This window comes from Phyllostomus discolor, chromosome 1, assembly GCF_004126475.2.
Source record: "Phyllostomus discolor isolate MPI-MPIP mPhyDis1 chromosome 1, mPhyDis1.pri.v3, whole genome shotgun sequence".
NCBI classification, from domain to species: domain Eukaryota; kingdom Metazoa; phylum Chordata; class Mammalia; order Chiroptera; family Phyllostomidae; genus Phyllostomus; species Phyllostomus discolor.
The window spans coordinates 209,740,605-209,760,967 of NC_040903.2; the positions used below are offsets into that span (position 1 = coordinate 209,740,605).

General features: G+C 58.0%; 1 protein-coding gene across 2 annotated transcripts in view; it reads left to right on the plus strand.

Annotated features, from left to right (window-relative positions):
- The first annotated feature begins 5,770 nt into the window (after nucleotides 1-5,770).
- SLC24A4 (solute carrier family 24 member 4) overlaps nucleotides 5,771-20,363 on the plus strand; it is a 133,782-nt gene continuing 119,189 nt past the window's right edge. The window contains exons 1-2 of one of the 2 annotated variants that reach the window (XM_028507328.2): nucleotides 5,771-7,541; nucleotides 9,449-9,556. In XM_028507328.2, the coding sequence (XP_028363129.1) occupies nucleotides 7,412-7,541; nucleotides 9,449-9,556 (238 nt within the window). In that variant the 5' untranslated portion in view covers nucleotides 5,771-7,411. The remainder of the gene's footprint in view (nucleotides 7,542-9,448; nucleotides 9,557-20,363) is intronic. The other variant, XM_028507329.2, reaches the window with a different exon arrangement.

Below are 20,363 nucleotides of genomic sequence, written 5' to 3' on the forward strand. Positions count from 1 at the left end.
CTAGGAGAGGTCCAATGGGGCGGGCCTGGGATCTATAGCCCTGGGCACTCCTTTCGGGTGACTGCAAAGCAGGTATAAACCAGTTGACCATGTAGCTAATGATGGTGCCCTGGGGAACGGCAGAGCCACAGGGTGGCAGGGGCCCGGGTCCCTGAGTGACGGTAAGGAGCAGAGCTTCCCTGCTCTGCATGGCACTGTGTGGACTGTTGCATCAAAGAAAGAAACTGCTTCTTTTTTTTTAAAAAGATTTTATTTATTTATTTTTAGAGAGAGAAGGGAGGGAGAAAGAAAGAAACATCAATGTCCGGTTGCTGGGGGTCATGGCCTGCAACCCAGGCATGTACCCTGACTGGGAATCGAACCTGCGACACTTTGGTTCGCAGCCCGAGCTCAATCCACTGAGCTACGCCAGCCAGGGCTGAAACTGCTTCTTTTTAAAGTCCCTCTAGAATTGCTGGGTTTCTCTGGGCCAGCAGAGTGGCCTTCACTGATACCCTCTGCAGAGGCCCGTGGTGCGGTAGAGTGCTGCGCAGTAAATGTTTTCCAAGCAAACGGGGGCAAGAGGATCACTCGTTTCCATGTAAAACCCCAGGAACCCGAGGAACACACTTGCACAGCATGAGGGAGCTGCATGACTGACTGCAGGGAAGCCTGGGCTCAGCCTGCCTGAACACCTTTCATCCATTCTCCGGCCTCGTCGGTAACCAGGAGCTGACCGGGGCCGGCAGCAGCCTCGGCACAGCCTCCTGCCCCCATTAGGAACGAGCTGGCCAGTGAGCTAGTCTGAGCACCTGTCGGGATGAGCGGCAACGGCATGGCGTAGGGGTTCTGGAAGGCTCCTCAGAGGAAAGGGTGTCTCCTCCAAGACTGGAAGCAGAAGGACGATTCAGGCATCTCAGTCTGTTCTGGCTGCTGTAACAAAAATACCACAAACCCGGTGGCTCATAAACAACAGGTTTATTTCTCGCAGTTCTGCGGCCTGGGGGGAAGTCGAAGACCGTGGTGCCTGCAGACCTGGCGTCTGGTGAGGCCCGCCTTCTCTCTGTGCCCTCAAGGACAGAGCTGTCTGGGGCACCTGCTAGAAGGGCACTGATCCCATCATGAGGCCCCGCCCTCATGGCCTAATCACCTCGCAAACGTCCCACCTCCTACCACCATCACCTGTGCGATGGGCTTCAACATACGGATTGGCAGTGGGGGTGGGAGGACCCCAACATTCAGTCCCTACCCCCAGGCACGAGGGGCTTTGGCCGTGGGAGGGCGTGTTCCAGGGAAGGGAAACGAGGGTGACCTCTGAAGAATGAGAAAACTGGAGTGGAAGGGAGGCCACTGTGGCCAAGGGGGCCGGAGGGGCTGGGGGGACTGGAGCGGCCGTTCGCTGGTCTGGCTCCCGCTGGGAGAAAATGCTACTGCCCAGTCCCCGGCCCAGGCGGTGGGAAAGCCGCCCGGGTGACTCCTGCATGCGGGGTCTTGCGCACCGAGTTCTGGAGCTGGCCGTGTAGCCTTTGAGCCGAGGGGACACCTGGAGGGGTTTACGGAAGGAACGGACATTATCGGATTGTTCTTTCCTCAGGAAGATTACCCTGGCTGCCGGTGGAGAAAGGAGTGTGACAGAGAGACTGGGGTTGGAGACATTGGCTAGGGAGGCTGCTGCAGGGTCCGGGTGAGGGACGGAGCCTGGGGTGTCAATGGGGACAGCAGGACATGGGCCAGTCTGAGGTCCCAGTAGCAATGGACTGGAGGGGCGGGAGGACGAGGCCCAGGCCCTGGCCCTGGCCCTGGCCCTGGCCCGGGCTGTCCCCCGACGTGCAGGCCGGAACTCCTGAAGAGGCCCCAGCTCCAGACTCAGTCGACACCAGAGAGCAGATGCCGTATTTTGCCGTGTATAATGTGTACTTTTTCACCCAAATGTTTGAGGGAAATCTAGGATGTGCATTCTACATGATTCGATACCGTGGGTACTATAATGCTGTATATGGCGTGTACAAAAACACAGGTGTGCATATACATAGCAAAATGTGGTCATTTCAGCCACAGAGCTGACGAACTCTCCCGGAGAGAGGGGTCAAGAGTGACCAGAAAAGACAGCCTAGAGCAGAGTCCCCGAGGGCCCAGGGAAGAGCTGGCCAGAGAAGGAAGAGAAATGCCATACGCATGTTCTGTCAAGGAAGCTAAGGGTGCGGCTTTCACAAGAAGGGGGCGTTCAAGAGTGTCAGGTTCAGCCCTGGCTGGTGTGGCTCAGTGGATTGAGTACTGGGCTGTGAACCCAAGGGTCACCAGTTCAATTCCCAGTCAGGGCACATGCCTGGGTTGCGGGGCCAGGTCCCCAGTAGGGGGCGCACAAGAGGCAACTGCACATTGATGTTCTTCTCCCTCTGGCCCTCCCTCCCTTCCTCTCTTGGTAAAATAAAGATATATTTTTTAAAAGACTGTCAGGTCCTGCTGGGTTCTGTCTGCAGGTCTCTGGTGGCCTTGACAGTGAAGGTGAAGGAAAACTTGGGGTGGCACTGAGGTGACGGTGAGAGCGGGCACCACCCCACAGGGGCAGCCGTCCTCCCTCTTTTTCACACTGCAGCCACAGTGCGGCCGCTTGTCGCTTCCACAAGGACTTCACTTATGAAGCACCTAGTGGGCTGGGGCACTTTGTTCAGAGCGTGGGGGGTGGGGGGAGACAAGTCCCTGACGCAGGAGGCAAGCGAGGAGACAGACACTCTCCTTCATATCCCAGAGCCGCGTGATGTCATGGCGGGAGCGTTCTCATGGAGATGCACGCCCGGGGCTCGGAAGGAAGCGGATCAGCTGTGCTGGGGAGAGGGCCGGGGCAGGCAGGAAAGGCCCCGGAGAGCAGGGAAGAGGAGCGAGGTTTGCTCTGCGGTGGTCGTCAACGGTCGTCCTCGGGTGTCCACTGCACAGGTCGGGTCTCAGCCCGCAGGAGAAGGACAGCGCCTCCCTTATCTCCCCGTGGTTCGGTGGGACCACAGCACTGACTGGGCGGTGCACAGCGGTGAGCACATCGCTTCGGGCCAGAGGACTCATGCTCCGGTGCAGGTCTCTCCTCCCTCTGGCAGGGGAGCAGCAATGTTGGAGACGGCAGCGGCTCCCAGGCCCCTGAGCATCTGCCCTCCACACACACTTCTCCGGACAGACTAGGGTAGGGGAGGAAACACTATTTTCCCTCCACCCACCTTAGGTTCATCGTCTGGGTCCTGTGAGTCAGACCAAGAAAAGACAGGCTAACAAGAGAAACACGAAGAGAAGTTCATTAATGCGTGCACCGTGCACACACCTGGGGGCGCCCAGTGATGAGCAGCTCGCAGAGCTGGTGAGACCACAGGCTTATACAGTGTCTTAGCAAAGGAACAATTCATTGTCTAGAGAACTGCCGACAAAAGAAAAAGACTGAACTTCTAGGGCAAGCTGTGAAGAGGCAAATCTATGGGGAAACTTGGTAGATAAGGAGCAGTTTGAACAGGGTTTATTAGACTCCTCGGGTGCTGCCTCTGGGCTGATAAGGACCTGGGGTTGTCACCAGTGATTGACTTACTGTCCTTCTTGGTGGGGAGAGAAGGGGGGACATCTCTACAAATTCCTGTCCTGCTTCTAGGCAAGTGGGGGAAGGGCAGAGAGCCTTTCTCGAAGGTATTTCTTCTCATTTGCCTTCCACTCAAAACCACCCCCACCCCAAAGTGGTGTGTGCGGCTGTTCTGAAGCAGATGTCCGTGGTTTTTTTTTTTTTTTAAGATTTTATTTATTTATTTATTTATTTTAGAGAGGGAAGGGAGGGAGAAAGAGAGAGAGAGAAACATCAATGTGTGGTTCTGGGGGCCGTGGCCTGCAACCCAGGCATGTGCCCTGACTGGGAATCGAACCTGCGACACTTTGGTTCGCAGCCCACACTCAATCCACTGAGCTACACCAGCCAGGGCTTAGATGTCCGTGGTTTTACTGTCACCTTGGCATAACCTAGCCCAGCGCGGGCCCTGGACCAGTGGCATCAGCTTCACCTGGGGATGTGTTAGAAATACAGATTCTCAGGCCCCACCATGGGTTGGAGCTCGGCCCTCTGAGCTTTAACGAGCCCCGCCCGGGGATTCTGATGCACCCTCGAGTTCGAGAACAAGCTGCCCTGGCTGGTGCTGCCTGGTCCAGGCATCTGGAAGGCAGAGCAGGGGGAACCAGAATTCATGGAGAAGGTCATTCCAGCAAACTTGGAAACAGTAAGGAGACGAACTAAATGGTGAGGTTCTTCATGTCACAGAAAATATTAGAAAACATATACCATTGTACCCATCCCGGAGGCCGAGCCTCCCTCCCCAGAGGGGGAGCACTGTCTGACGGTGTGAACCGTCTCCTCTGTCACGTTAGGAGAAAATTCGGCCGCAGGAGGGATACTCCGAACCCAGTGCCCCTGAAGCCAGCCCTGGGGCCCGAGAGACATCTAGGGCTGCACTTTCCACTTGCCCCAACGGCCTTGCTGACTTAGAAAATGCTCCTGAAGGCTTCGAGTCTGAAAAGCACACAAAATCCGATTCTTCCGTCTGCAGGGCGAGTCGCTGGAGCTTCGCAGAGGCTATTTGCTAACGGGCACTGTTTAAATGAAGCAAAAAGTACAACACCAAACAGATTGCTTTTAAAACTGCCAAATAAAAGGCACCCATTGGTGCCTGTGAAATTATCCCAAGGATCCTAGGAGCTGAAAGCAGGTGACAGGTGTCGGAGCGAAGGAGTGTCCTATTAAAGGGCCAGCTACTGCTTAAAGACTCACGTGCTGACCCCTTCGGCCTGGTTCGGACTCAGACATTTCCCTTTCCAGCAGCCCCAGGCGAACTCCATACAAAAGGTCTTGAGACCGTTCTAAATCCTAACAACCGGATGCCATGCCGTTCATTGGGGTTGCTTTCATCCGTGTGACCCTAGCACTGGCTTTTGGACAAGCTGACAACATTTCACCACTTTAACTTTGCCCTTGGCCTTCAACGCCATGGCAAGAGCCCTTGGCTAGCTTTCACGTGACTGCCTCCTATGCCTTCTATTAGCCATCAATAAATGCATCCTCGTGCAGCCGAGTCGACGCGAAGAACATTCCGCAGAAGCATGGAAAGCATCTTTCCTGTCAACAGCAGGCTGACTTGGGACACAGGTCACCAACGTGGAGCGGGAGCCCAGCGGTGGGGCGTCTCTGCAGACAGCACAGAGAGCCCTGGGCCCTCCGCTGCAAGGCCGACAACGCCAGCCTTTTCCATGTCATTTCCTCCAGGGGTTTCCACCGAAATTAGTCTCGTGTCCATGCCTTCAGTATCCTTGTGGGCACGGGAACAAGGATGCTGAAAATAACTAGTGAAACTTCCCCCTCCCCTGGCCCTTCAGGTCCCCCTCGTACCTGTGCCACTATGCCAAGGCTGACGCAAGCAAAATGACCCCGGCTCACTCAGCCCAAGAGGAACCGGGCGGAGGGTGATGGGCTGGCGGCACTGAGACAGACCTGCAAGGGGCGTACTTCGAGCACGTGAATGTGCACACTCATCTCCAGGGGGGCGTGTTAAAAATGCACATTCTGACTCAGTCGGCTGGAACCCGAGAGCCCGAATGCCTTGCAAGCTCCTGCTGCCGTGGCCCACGTTGCGGGCGGTGAGGGGTAATGCACACTCTGCAAAAGCGTGGCTTTTAGAACAGATGCCGCTCAACAGGCGTGGATCTAAGGGTCTGGCTCCAATTCTACTCAGGGTTCCTTGAAAGTGTGTGTGTGTGGGGGGGGAACTGGATCTTAACCATCTTTTTTTCTTTGCTTGTTTTGTGTTGTTCTCTGGCTGGCACTTGGCACAGGTCCCACACGCGGTGGGTGTGTACTTATTTAATTAAACAGAACTGGCTTTGTTCCAAACGGGGTTTTCGGTGGACCTGACCCCCAGCAGGCCCTCCGGAGCCAGCTGCGGGATGACCCTGCGGGAGAAGGAAGTCAGTGCTAGGATCTGAATCAAACCCTCCGGGCTGAGGCCCTTCTGCGAAGGTCCCCACCACCTGCTAGTACCTGGATTACCTCTCAGCTGCTGCGCTTCTGAAATTCTCCCTCCTGCCCCATTTTTAAAGCAGTTTCCGCGAGAGAGCCGATCAGAGAGGAGGGAAGCAAAACAAAGCGAAAACCAGAAAGCCTTGCGAAGCGGCGGAGCTCCGGAACATCAAAAGCTCAACTCGCAGCGGCGGGGCCGCGGAACTCTCGGGTTTCTCTCTCTCCCGCGTCTCCAGCGTCTGCAGGCCGGCCTTGCGCCCCTGCCGCCGGCTCTCCCGCCCGCCCGCCCCAGAGAGCCCTGCAGGAGCCGGTCCCGGCGGGCACCGGAGCTCCTGGGCTTGCTGCGAGCCTGTTTGCTCTGCTCGAGCAATTAATCTTCTCGTGCATTACCCCCGGAACGGGGTCGGGTCGCCTGGGTGGGGGGGACGTGGGGAGCCTGAACAAGAGCTACCGCTCCACGCTAACCCTGTTCCCAGAGTCTCCGAGGAGCCATAACCTGTTCCTCTCTGCAGCAGCCCGGGAGGGCTCGGTTCGACTCCACAGGGGAGGAGAGAGAGGGAAAAAGAGGAGGGCGATTATACTGGGCAGTAGTGGAGCCAACCGGGGGGAGGGAGGCGCGCACGGGCGAGTGCGTCTTAGAGGAGGAGTACACGTGCGGCTCGGACGGTGAGAGGCGGGTGGGAGGGCGGGAGGAGGAGAAGGGAGGCGTGAGCTGCGGGCGGGAGGCGCCACGGCCTCGCTAGACGCAGGCACCAGCAGCCAGAGAGAAAGTTCCCGTGGAGAGCTTGCCCCCGGGAGGGCCGACGGCGAGGCTGTCGTGGCGAGGGTCGCAGGCCCAGTGCGCCCAGCTTGCCTCACCCCTGCGCGCACTGGGGTCGCCCGGGCTCGGCTCGTCGCGAAGCAAGGGAGCGTCGCTGGCGGGCTGCCGCCGCCAAACTTGGAGGAGGAGGATGCCGCGAGTGGGAGCGGCGGCGCGGGGCGCGGGGGCGCACTGAGTGCTCCCCGCGGGCGGCCCCGGGCAAGGCAGCCGAGGCTGCGGCCGCCCGAGCCCGCCGAGCCTCAGCGACCAGGTAGCGGTTCCAGCGCCAGGACTGCGCCAGATCTGCAAGCCAGGGACGCCAGCGCCACCGTGTCGGCGTCGCCTCCTCGCCACGGAGAGCCGTGGTGTGCGGTGCGCGCACGCTAGGAGCGGGACTCGGAGCCACGGCCACGCCGCGCGCCCACACATCCCCTCTCCGTGCTTCTCCGCTGACCTTCCCTGTGGGCCATGAAGCTTTGGTCCGGAGACTCTGGCCTCTGAGCGGCGCGCCGCCCGCTCCAGCCGTAGCGCCGCTCCCCCAAAGACAGCCCTCGGCCTCCGAAGCCCCCCATCTTCACCCAGGGAGGGCACCCAGGCGCTCCGGGATGGCGCTCCCAGGTCCCCTCCGGCCGCACAAACTTCGCGGGAGGCGAGAGATGCTGCCGCAGCAAGTTGGCTTCGTGTGTGCGGTGCTGGCTCTGCTGTGCTGTGCGACCGGCCTCTTCGGCAGCTTGGGTAGGTGCAGGGCCGCCCGCCCCAGGAGTTGGGGGCAGGTGTGGGGGGGGGGGGGAGGTTGGGGCTGAGAAGCCGCGGGACAGCTCCAAGATGTCTCCCCTTTCTTCCCGCCAGGTTGGTCCCAAGGGTTAGGCGAGCAGGTGGAGCACACCCGGGAGGGCAGATGTCGGCGCTCCGAGCTGTGGCGCGAGTTCCCCTGAGACGCGCGCGGCCCCTGGGGTCTCAGGACGCGGCTGCAGGGCTGTGTTACTAAGACGAAAACCAGAACCTCTGGCCCCTTGGTGCCACAGTGGAGTCTCCGGAGTGTGCCGGGGAGGGGCAGCGCAGCGGGGGGTCCAGATATGGATTCTCTTGACGTGGGGCGGATGAAACGGAATGGCACGCTTTCCTATTCCGATCGGGGAGCGTCGTACGCCGCGCCCCTCCAAAACCCGTATTCAGAGGCTGCGAATTTCGTCTCCGCCCTCCTCTCGCCCCTACCCCTGTCCAAAGGCGCCCTGGGTGTCCTCACGCGTCCTCGTCAAACCCTGGAAACATTGGGGCAGTCTGTCCTCTCGGGAAGGTTGCTGCTTTGTTTCAGCATGGTGCTCTGAACTCCTCCGAATCCCGCGGGTAGGAGAGCACCGGTGTCTGGGGCCCGATCCACACGCCTTCACCGGGGAAGAGCCCCAGGGGGTTGAAAATGGCCCAGGATATGCAAACCCGAGGTGGAGAGGAGAAACTTACAAAAAATGTGTAGCAGGGGGGCGGCAGGGGTGGGGGGGGGTGAGCCCATGTGGGATCTTCGGAAGCTGTTCACTTGGCAAGCACTGCCATTTTTAATGGGACGCTGGGGGACCTTTGCTTTTGTTTTCCGCACTTTAAAAAAAAAATGAAAGAAATGCCGCAGAGTTAGCACCTTGGGCAGGGAGATGAAGTGGCAGCACCTCCCCGTGCAGGTAGAAGGGACAGTTCAGAGAGGTTTGTGAGTGAGAACTAAGTAAAAATTAGATGGCATGTGATTACACTTTTAAAACGCTGCCTTTCAAAACCCAAACTTTGTGACTGAGGGTGTAAGGTTAAGAGCAGCGGCTGTTTCCAACAGAACACCCACCGTAATGGTTCCGTGAACGTCTTAATACCTGGGGTTTTGCAGTTGGGCGAGTGGCTGTGGTTCCCCCCCGCCTCAATTACACACCAGAAATAACAAAACACCTAGAGGCTCTTGGATGTCAGCATTATAGAAGTATTATTACCCAGCTGAAGCCGCTTACGCATCAGGAGAGGTAAATGAATACTTTCACAGTGAGAATCACCTGGGTTTACTGGATCAGGATGGCCCTTTCGGACTTTAACTGGATTCTGTGCCCGAGAGATCGCCGTTCTGCCTCCGTTTGGCCCTGGGAACGGTGGACTCCGCCTCACCTGGGAGCTTGTTAGTGCAGAATCCCCGGTCCCAGCCTAGACCTACCGAATCACAACCTGCATTTTAACACGGTCCCCACATCATTCGTGTGCACGTTCAAGGGCAAGACCCCATTGGTCTTCTCCCCCTGGTAAGCTGGCTTGCTGTCCATCTGTAGGGCCTCCTCCAGAGCGGGCACACCTGAGCATCTTTACTGGAAGAGAACCTAATGGCCACTCAGCTGAACCTTTTGCTGCACCTGTGAGGGGCCAGGGACTGGGAGATCGTGACTGAGGTCAGCTCACGCGCCGACCCACCTGGGACTAGACACAGTGCACTAGAGCTAGGAGACATTGCTGTAGGTGGTATTTGTTGTGCTCCCAGCCGTTGTCTCGCTCCTGGAAGGTGGCCCCAACTCGTCAAAGGGGGCCGCTACTGCCGTTGACACAGCTGTGTAAGGTCATTGTGAGAAGGCAGGTGCCACCCTGACTCAGTGGTGTCTGGGACTTGGTTTCCAATCCAGGGCACAGACCTGCTTCTGCAAGCAGACATCTACCCGACACGTGGAGGAACAGGAAGCTGATGGCGCCGGTGAATGGGACGCAGACCACCAAGAACTGCACGGACCCTGGTAAGAGAGAGATTCTCCGCTCTCATCCTCCCCAACTGCTGCCCCTGCCCCTGCCCCAGCCCGGGCATCTGTCTGGGCCTGCGCATGGGGATTGCGCCCGGAGCTGGGGAAAGTGTTTTAGGAACGTAGGTGGGAGGGTCGCTGTAAAGCATTTAAAGGTAATGTACACGCGTTCACCAATGGTGCTGCTAAGCAACTCGAGTACTTTCTTGACCCAACAACCAAAAAGGTCACGTTCAAGAGTTTTAAATTTTCATCTGTCTCCGTGCTCCTGAGGCTCCGCGTTTCCCGCTCTCTCGGTTTCGTTGGCCTGGGTGTCTCTTTCTTTCCCTTTTGCTGGTGGTGCTCATTTGTTGGAGCCCTCGGGGCAGCACACCCCGCTGCTCTGGCAGGTGGCACTTGGGGGTGACCTGTCAGTAGGTCAGATGGGGCCAGGGCCACGACGGGGGTGGGACCCCGGGGTGCTGGGTCCCTCTGCTGGAACGGGAGCTCCTGGGGTGTCGTCGCAGCTCGGGGAGATGGACTCTGCTTGCCCTGGCAGGCAGCTCTGGTGTTCTTTCTAAGACTTCTCTGGGGGGTCAGAGGCTGTGGGGACCCGGAGAGGACAACCCGTCTGTCGTCCTGCCACAGGCAGGCTCTGCTAAAACGGGGGAAGATGATTCTTGGGAGAAGAGGGTATACTCCTGGCAGGCATCAAAGGGAATGGAAACTGCCCGGACCTTGGGCGGGGCAGCCTGGACTTGATCTCTGGTGCCAGCACTTGGCGGTCTTTGTGCGAAGGACCCAGTGGGGTGATGCGTTCGGAAGCCCTGTGGGAACGACGAGGTTGTGTTATAGGTGGGTACCACTTGGCTTTCCTCCACGTCGTTGGGTGAGCCACATACCCTTTCTGGGTCTCTGCATTCTTGCTGGCTCTGGGGTGGTTGGGAGAAGCTGGTGGCAAGGCCCAGCGTGGGCCGTGGTGAGAGGAGATGGAGTGGGAGGGCGAAGGAGCAGGGGTGGGTGGAGTCATCGTGAGGCTGCATTTCGCTGCTCAGGAAACATCAGGGGAAGACACGCAAGTGCTCACCGTCACGTCAACGTATAAGCGGGCAAGCCGGCATCCAAGCCTAGGCCTGTGTGACTGGAGCCTCTGGCTCCGCATGTGCAGGGGGCCGGGGCCTCCCCTCGGAGCCTGTTTTCCACACCGTCCACTTCCCTTGTCTCCAGATCCTTCCGAGAAGTACGTCTGGGCTCGGAGCTAGGTGAGTGCAGGCTTGCAGAGAAGCAACCGGGATTCCCTTTGAACTTTGCACTCTCACCTGCCCTGGTGATGCAGCCGTAGTAGTGTCGTGCCGTCATCTAACCTTCCGATGTACACCGTCTTTCATCGGGCGGAATGGGGGGCGGTGCAGATGCCGGACTGACTCGGGAACACCGGCCAGGCCCTCCTGTTGCTCCGGGGACCTGAGATACTAAATTAGCACCATCCATTTGGGGGCACTGAGCCAGTCTGGCGGAAGAATCGGGGTTCAACATTTTCAACTGATTTCTAGTGCTCTGGCCCTGGTCCGGCTGTGCCCTCCTCTCATGACTTGTCACCTCGAGTCTGGGGACGCTGGCTCGGGCAGGTCCGTTTCTCAGTCTCGTGTGCCCTGCCGTTTCCTATGCCTTCAGAGCGCTCTCTGACCACAGATGACTCCTCCCGCTGGGCAGCAGGTGGTCCTGTCGGAGGGAGACCTGGACTTGCCCCCCCATGGGAGGAAGAGGGAGGGAATCGGCAGTCTCTTGAGCAGCGATTATTAACGTCTGTGTTCCGCTTCGTGGCGACTGCTTCGGGAGCAGGCCCTGCACGTAGGAGGGACTCGGTAAATATTGGAACCATTCCACTGAACAATGGAATGGAAGTATATAGTGCATATTAGGCACTTTCATTCTCAGTGTTTCTGCAAAGGTGGGGAAGACGAGGCTCAGAAGTTTAGTGACTTCTAAGCCCTCGTGACTGGCAGGAGCACCCCTGGTGTTCTGGCTCTGGCCCACCCACCCTCCTCCCCCATACACACTGCATCTGCCCCCCAACCCTAGCTGTCCCCCCAGCCCATGTGGGCTGAGGCCTGACTACCCTCCCAGCCCCTGGTCTCTGGGCTGGGAGAACCCCAGCCTCCGTCCTGTTTCACAGGCGTGTGGACACACCTGCTGTGTGTGCCCAGCCCTGGGGGGCAGCTGGTGGGGAGCATGAGCAAGGGGGTGAGGCAGCCCTTGGCATCGAGTGGCTCACGTGGTGGGGAGAGGGTGTGTGCTCTGGTGTCCCCTCCGCTGCTCAGAGGGGCACCGATCCCATCAGAGGGGCCCCCGCCCACCTCATGACCTCATCTGAACCTAATGACCTCCCCAAGACCCCACCTCCAACCACCATCCCACTAGGGGGTTAGGGCTTCGATGTGGGAATCTGGGGGAGGTGCAAACCTTCCGTCCGTGGGAGGAACCACACCTCTCTCGGTGGTGCCACCTGGAGTGTTGGAAGACAGGCGGGCCTGCGGGTGACAGCCAGTGATGGGTGCATTCTGTGGCCGATGGTTGGAGCTTCTGGGAAACTTGCTGACCCCGCTCCCCACCCCAGACCCTCCGTGGCAGGCTCCTCCTCGCCCCTGCAGTGTTCTTGGGCCTTCCCTGGTCACCCAACCCGAAGTGGCCTCTGGGTCACTGTGTCTCTCATTTCAGCTCTGCGCAGGGAAGACCTCTGTCCACTGTTTTACAGCTGGTTCGCCTCCCCCACGTAAGACAGGAAAGGGAAAGTCCCGTTTGCTTTTGCACACAGTATGGGCCTCAGTTCTTCCTTCTGTAAGAGGCGGGTGCCAATGGAATCTACCTCGTAATGTTGTCAGAATTAAACAAGTCGACACCCACCCAGTGGTACACGCATCCGTGCTCAGGCCCCAACTTTCGCTTTCATGCTCTTCCCACCCGCTCACCCGGGAGGCGGGGCGATGCCTGCGTCTGGTAGGAACGGGGAAAACCATCCGCTGGTCGGACTTTGTGAGGACGAGCGGAGAAGTACACGTCTTGCCGGACGTTGTTTCTTGTCTTCTGGGGACCAGCGTCTTGTTCTGATTTGTTTTGTCGTTTGAGGACTTCGGCTGCTGGAGATGGCAAACCTTGCAGAGCTTGCTGCAAAAAAGAATTGGTCTCTTGAGTGGTGTTACTTTACACCTTGGCTTTTGGCTGGGGTGGGCCTGGCCTGCTGTGTTCTTACGCTGCCTTTGCCCCCACATCTGAGATTGACAGGGGGGGGGGGGGGTTCGTCCCCTACCCGGTTACCTCTGTTCATTTGCATTTCTGTCCTCTGCCCCCATGTTCACAAAGAAGCAGAGAGACCGTTGTCATGGGGGGCGGTTTGCTTTACCTCGTTCGGTTTTCCACTTTGCAGATGTGTCTTTCGGAATGCCTGGTGGCCGTCTTAGCTGGGGCGGCAGCGGGAGACACCACAGGCTGGGTGTGTAAACAATAGAGACAGTGCATTTTCTCACGGTTCTGGAGGCCGGAAGTCCAAGGTCAGGGCTCCAGAGTTTGGGTTCCGGTGGGCACTGTCTCCCTGGCTTGCACACCGGCACCGTGTTTCTGTGTCCGAGCGGAGGGCAGGGCGAGAGCAGGGTGTCTGGTGTCCCTTCCCCTAAGGCTGCTAATCCCAGCGGACCGGAGCCCCACTCTCGTAACCCACGTGACCTTCTAAAGGCCCCGTCTCCAAACACCATTGCTTTGGGGTTCGGGCTTCCACGGGAGGATTTGGGGGTGGGGCATAGGCATTTGGTCCATCCGAGTGTCCGTAGAAGAAGGGCTGGGAAAAGAGGGCTGGGGGAGGGGTGCTTGAGAGCGAGCGGAAGACGAAGCTGGTTGGTTCCCAGCATTCCTGGAGGCCAGAGGAGTTGGAGGCAGGCGCTACACAGAGGATCTTCTGTGGTCACCTTGGTGCTGGCCTGACCGGGCTGTGCCAGGGCTGATGTAAAGGCCGTATGTGCGCGTAGTGGGGAGCAGCGACTAGTGGGGCAGGTCCTGTGCATAGGAGTTGGTGGGGAGACTGGGGGAGGAGGAGAGGAGAGTATGGAGTAGGCACCGCCGCAGTGGCGCGTCTCCGTGGGCACCCCTGTGTGGGCAGCAGAGGTGTAGAAAGCATGAGTAGGAGGAGGAGGGACCCAGAGTGGCAAAAGGCACACCAGGACCCATGGGCATGGAGGTGAGGCGGTGCCGGCGACGAGACCGGATGAAGGTCTGTGCAGACGCCGCTTCGGCAGGCTCGGGAGACGAGTCACACATCCCAAGTTTCAAAGTTGCGTCGGAGCCAATCCTGAGCTGGAAAAGCAGGAATTGAACTTGCTGCTCACCTGGAGGCAGGGAGACCGCAGTTCAGTTACTGTCCCAGAGGGCAGAGGCGGGACTCCCACCCCGGGGAGGGGGCATCCTGGGCAGGACAGTCTCCAGAGAGCCAGATGGCTTCTTGGGGAGAGTGTCACCAACCCCCATAGTGGCCTGTGGGGTAGTGACAGACTGGCGAATGGAGGCTGATGCATAGCAGCCCATCATCAATGTGATCCTCTGCTTTGGGGGTGGGGGTGGGGATATTGTATGTTGGGTGCAGTGGCTTGACCAGCGATCCGGCTTCTAGTACTGGCTCTGCCAAGATCCTGCCTGGCATTTGGGGAATTCCTCCCTGTCTTCCTTCCTCCCGCTCTGCTCCACCAAACGAGATGGCCCTGGATAAGCACAGAATTCCCAGCGGCCAGAAGAAGCTCGGGTCCCAGCGAGCACCACCTCTTCCTGGAGATGCAGCTTGACCTGCGGAAGGCAGCGGTATGGGTCGGAGCCCTGGCTGCACCCTCCTAGCTGGCTGCGTGACCTTGAGCAAGGTCGGGATCCCTTAAGCTTCAGGTTTTCTCTTTTATAAAGACAGAACGTAACAGCAGTTCCCACCTGCGAAGCCACGTGGCGTGTAGAAGTACTGAGGCGTGCCGAGCGCATGAGAGCTGCTCTCAGCGTGCGGACGGCTTACACCAGCTGTGTGCGGGGCCATTCCAAGCCCCTGCCACGAGTTCATTCTCTCGCTGCTCTTGGACAGGCCCGCAGGTGGGTGCTGTTAGGGCCTCCGTTCCGCAGGTGAGGAAAAGAAGAGCGAAGAAATTAAGTAGCTGGTCCAAGATCCCCCAGCCAGCGAGAAGTGGAGCCAGGTGTGTGTGCTTTAGCTAAGAAACTTCGTTTTCTTTTTAAAGCAGTTGTAGGTTTACAGAAAAGCTGAGCAGAAAATTCAGGGTTCCTGCATGACTTCCCCCACCCCCAGTCCCCTCTCTATCATGATCACCCTGTCGGTGTGGTATCGACGTTGCAGTCGACGGCCCAATAGTGATACATGATGAGTCACTGGAGTCCATGGTTTACATCAGGATTCGCTCTTGCGTTGGCGCATTATATGAGCTTCGACAGATGTATGGTAGCATGCGCTCACCATGGCAGTGTCACACAGAACCATTTCCCTGCCCTGAAAATCCCCTGTGGAGCCTTTTAACTTGAAGGTGAGCCGATATCCTTACCCATAATTTTTAATAAATGGGGTGGACAATGAGGACACTGAGTGCCTCTCCCAGCTTCTGCCACTGCCTGGGCGCCCCTGGGAGAAACGGGGACTGCCTGTCCGTCCATTGCAGCAGTGAACATCCGTGTGGGCCTGCATCTCGGTGTGTTTCTAATACTGATTTGTTTGCAATCAAAGCTATTTTTTCCCCTTCTCCAAACTATTGGGGCCATCTGCTAATGATCCCTCCTCCTCACCGGGCCATCTGCTGCTCCCGACTCCCAGATTCTCCTCTCTCGACGCAATGTGGGCCTGGCGCAGCCCAGAAAGCGCCCACCCGGCTTCCTCTGGAACTCGGAGGAACGCTCCTGCCTGCAGCAAAAGTGGAAATTATTCAGCATTGCCATGTGTTGCCTTGGGGTGGAGAGATCCCGCCGTTCAACTCAACAGAAACGTCAGATGTTTGAAAAGGTTTTTATGTTATTACACATTATTAATGAGGCCATAGCGGGGGGGGGGGGGGGGGGCACAGAATTTTACAACAACAAAAAAGTGTCGGAAGAATTTAATTTCTCCTGAAAGGCAGCGGCTGTCCCCTTGGGGAAAGAACAGAAAGTCACTGTGTGGCTGAGAAGAAGCAAAGGAGCTCTCGGCCCCGATAGCAAAAGCGCTCAGCCTCCCGGCCTCTGGCTCCCTTGTGGACGCAGCTCAGGCTGGGGCTGCAGCCCGGGTCTCTAGGTAATTGCCCGGGAAATGGAACACAACATGCTGCCAGCGGTATCCACTCCCCCGCACTCTGCTGGACTCTGAAGCCGGAAGGGACCCCATGCCTGCCATCGGGGAGTGCACAGCGGGTTGGGGCACCCGGGCGGGGCTTGAGTAGCAGAGCCACTGTGGCAGATACCTCTGGAGCTGCGCTTTGCACCTGGTGCGCCGCAAGAACGTTTAAAACGTGCAACACCTGACTTTTTAGTCAGGGGCACCGACCTCTTTTCCCTGAGACTGTCAAGGCAAAAAGTGGCAACAGCCAGCACAACAATAGCTCTCCGGTGTGAATGAATCAAAATTATATCTATTTTTTGTGTGTGAGATCGGCCAAAAATATATGTTTTGGTGTGCTGCAGACTTTTAGTGATTAGTTTTATGTGTGCCACGAGATGAAAAAAAACGGGAAATTGCTGCTCTGGAGGAAAGAGCTCGTGGTGCGGGGCAAGGGGGCCTCCCTGGAGGAGATGGCCTCTGAGCGGGGCCTGGAGCAGCCGGAGGTGGTGGACAGCGGTGGACAGAAGGACATTCCAAGCAGCTGCCCGGTGCCTTTGGAAGTGCTCCCCGAGAAATCCGAGCAGCCCCTCCCACCTGGAACAGCGCTTAGTAGCAACCGCTGCACCTCGCTCATTGGCTGTCCCAGGGAGAGAAAACAAACACCTAAGATTACCACGCACAATAGTGAGTAATTAGGCTTTGGGGATTTAGCACCGGAGTCAGTGCTCAACGGGGTAGGGCTGAATCAGATTACTTTGTTGGTTTTGTGTGTTTGTGTGTGTGTGTGTGTGTGTGTGTGTGTGTGTGTTTAAGCAGAAGGAGCGGGCTGGGAAATGGAGGGGTTGCTGACCCAGGGTGACGCTGGCAGACTGGTCGACAGTGGCCCCGCTAAGCCTCGGGTGGGGCCGTCACCCCAGTTCACAGGCGGCCGGGCCCAGTGATCGCTCAGGGCGGACGGCAGCTCTCCTGAGGGTGCTGTTTGCTGGCCTTTGCCCACTAGCCCGTCAGCTCCCGGAGGGCAGCGCGGTGCCCCCAGCCTCCTGGGCTCTAGGGCCCAGGCGGAGTCCCGCATAAATGGTGGTGACTGGATGGACAGGTGCCCTCACGCTGTGACCCACGGGGAGCTGTGACCCGAGAAGCAGCTGCCATGTCCCCGGCTGTCCATTCTAGCCTGTGATGCCTTGGGACACCCAGGCTAGGAGGGATTAGGGGTTACAAGCTTCAAGAGTTCAGAACACGGACTCTGGGACCAAACTGCCTGGGTTCCAATCCTGCCTCTGCCCTTGCTAGTTACTTGACCTTGAACTGGTTACTTTACCTTTACCTTCTCAGGGAAGGGGCAGGGTTTGGTTTGTTCACAGGTGTATCCCAAGCTCTAGAATAGTGTGTGTGCACGTATGTGCGTGCAGGGGCCCATGCACAGCCTTTCTCCTGGGGTTGTGATCACTTGACGTGTTAATCCGAGCACGACGTTTAAGGGGTGCCTGGCGAGGAGCAAGCGCTCTACAAGCTTTTGCTCTTAAAACGATCTCTGAAGGATGACTTCAACGGTAGCATAACAGGCTCCGTCTCTGGAACTGGCCTCTGCTAGGGGGTGGAGGGTGAGTTAAGTGTAGTACTTGCTGTATTTGAGTGAAAGTTACAAAGGAATATCTGGACTAGGTTTGCTTGTTATCAAGTCTTTGAGGACAAGAAGCTGTTGACATTTTGCATGACTGATGCTGAGACTGCCCAGACCATGCAGGCTGGTGTGTGTGTGTATGTGTCAGTATTTTCTAAATCTGGTCTTTCTGTTGGTGAAGTGGGACCTGGTGAACGAGGTCTGGAACTTGGAGACCAGAGTTTGCGTTCCGGCCCTGACACAGGCTCTGCTGTTTTGCGAATGTCACTCTGGCTATTGGCTGTCGGGAGCCTTAGCTTCCTGCCTGTGAAACGGGCATGAGGGTGATGATGGCGTTTATCGTACAGGCCTTTAAGGGTTAAGTGCAAAGTGCTGGGCAGACATCATCATTGTTTGCAAAGGGACGGATGCCCGTCCCTTTGAAGAACACGCAATCCTGGTGAAATGGAGAAACTCGGTTGTTTGGGGCTTTGCGGAATCGATCATAAAACCACAAATAGGATTTGGCGAAAGCACTGCACTTGTCTCATGCGCAGCAAAGGGCCTGTTGGTCTCTGGTGGCGAGAACAGAACGACGAAGATCGTTTTAGATCGTCTTTCTAAATGCCAGCTCCTAGGAGCTCACCATCAGCTTATCTCATTTCACACTGTAAATGTCTGACTTTGGATTCCCTCATCCGTGCCAAGTTTAGGGGCCGGTGTTTTAGCGGGGCTGATCCCACCCCAGCTGGTTCAGCCACGTGCCTGAGGCACGTGCTCATTCAAATAACTACACATACAAATGAAGGACCCTGGTCAGGAGGCCTCCTGGAGCCGGTTCTCTGCGCTCGGGTAGGAAGCCCTTTGTGGGTTTATTGCTTGATTTCCGGACCAAGGCTGGGGGAGCGGCCCCATCTGCTGGGCCCGCAGGGAAAGTCAAAGGGACCTGGATGTGGACCCTGCATCTGGGGAGCTTCGATTCTAGCCAAGAGGGTCAAAATCTGCAAAAAACTGTAACATGGGGGGTGGGGGAGGGGTCTAAGGTGCGGTGACACTGGTGGTGAGGACAGAAGGGGACAGAGAAGTCCTACATGTCAGGGTCGAGAAGGGCGTCCCATCGAGGGGGCACTGAGGAGGGGCACGTGCGACACTGGAAGGATAACGGTGGAGTAGTGGAGTAGACCCTCCCCCGCTGAGCCTCGTGACCGTCCTGGAGAGGGGATCGTAGGCGCTGTTGTCATTGTGATTGTATCCACCGTCACGGGGTGTGAGTAGATGTGGCAGTGTCAGGTGATCTGCCCCAGTTCTCCCAGCTGGGAATTGGCAGAGCTGGGATTTGAACTTGGGCAGCTTGGCCCCAGAGCCTGTGCTCTTCGGGGGGAAGAAGAGGAAGAGTCCCAGGGGCTGCTGGGTAAGCCACACGCACGAGGCACGTGGGCGGGCCAGGGAGGCGAGGCGTCCGACAGGGAGTGTGTATCCGACCGAGAGCCCCTTGGACTCCACCCTGTACGCGGTGGAGGCCGTCGGTGGTCGCCGGGCAGCTCTGCATCGTGGGAAGGTGACTGCTGGCAGTGTGGGGGTGACTTCCGCTGAGGTACGTGAGAGTTTGTAGCATAAACTTTACAAAGCCAAAAAAAAAAAAAGCGAAGACAGAACCACGGGGAGCTACTGACTGAGGCAAAAGTGACGTCAGATGTGCGAGTTGAGAGGCGGGAGTTTCAGCTCCGGTCACAGATGCAGGCGCGTCGTCCGTGACGCCACAGTGACCCACGACGGGGGCGGGGCAGGACTCCCTCCCTCCTTTAGATTTGGACCCCTCTCCAGGGACCCTCGTCCAGGGAGAGCCCCGCAGCAGTCCCAGTGGTTGGCTTCTGCCCTGAGTTCCATACTCGGAGGTACCGATCCGACAGACACTCCCGGGGCATTGTGGGTGGGCCACCCGCGGAACGGCGGGACTGGGGAGAGACAGCCCTGTCCTCAGTGAGCCTGCCGGTTAGGGGAGAAGGTAGACTTACAGTCCCCGGGGGTGCCCTGGAATGACGCGCCGGAGCCCTGCGTGGCAGGAAGCGGCACGGACAAAGCACGAGGCATTCAAGCTGTACTTCCACGCAGGTGGGCATCTGCTAGGCAGGTGGGGAGTGCATGGCATTCCTGGCGGTGGATGTGGTGACTGCAGAAACAGGATGGAAAGGGAGCCTGACTGGATCCAGGGGACGGGGGCGTTGTTTTCAGCCGGCTTCAGGTTGGGGTGCCTGGGCGGGCGTGGTCGGCCCTGCGGCTGCATCGTGCCTAGTGCCGGGTATGCCACTCCAGCGGTGGGGCCTCTGTCTGGCTGCCGTAGGCTTTTAGGAGTAGGGAAGATCGCTCCTGCCTCTCTAGGAACTGCTTACCTCTCCACCCACGCGGGAGGCCAGAGGGCACCTGCTGGGCGGGGAGCGGAAGGGGTGACAGAGATGCTGCTTTTGCCCCGTGAGGGGAGGGGGCACGGCTCACTCTACGATCCCCATGTTCCTTCTGCACATTGCCTGGCACGTAGGGACACCCCATTTATTACACTTCTTATATCAGCAGGGGCTGACCCCCACAGGATTTTGCAGAGGCACCAATGCAGAGGCTTTTGCTGGAAGCAGCGTGTAGGCATTGAAACAGACCCGTGGGGAGGAGTTATGAAACAGAACATTGTGCATGCATGGGAAAGACAGACTGTGGTTCTCTCTCTGGGGACGGCCAGTGCCCAGAGCCTCATCCTGGTTTCCTTCCTGCCTGTCTTCACCCGCCGATGAGCAGGCCACGGGGTAGCGGAGCCTCATCCTGAGAGAGAGAGAGGATTCATGCCATAGCATAGGCACCGGGCAAGGTGGCGGCAGCCCAGCCTTCCCCGTGCGGCCTGGGGGGGCCTCTGTGTC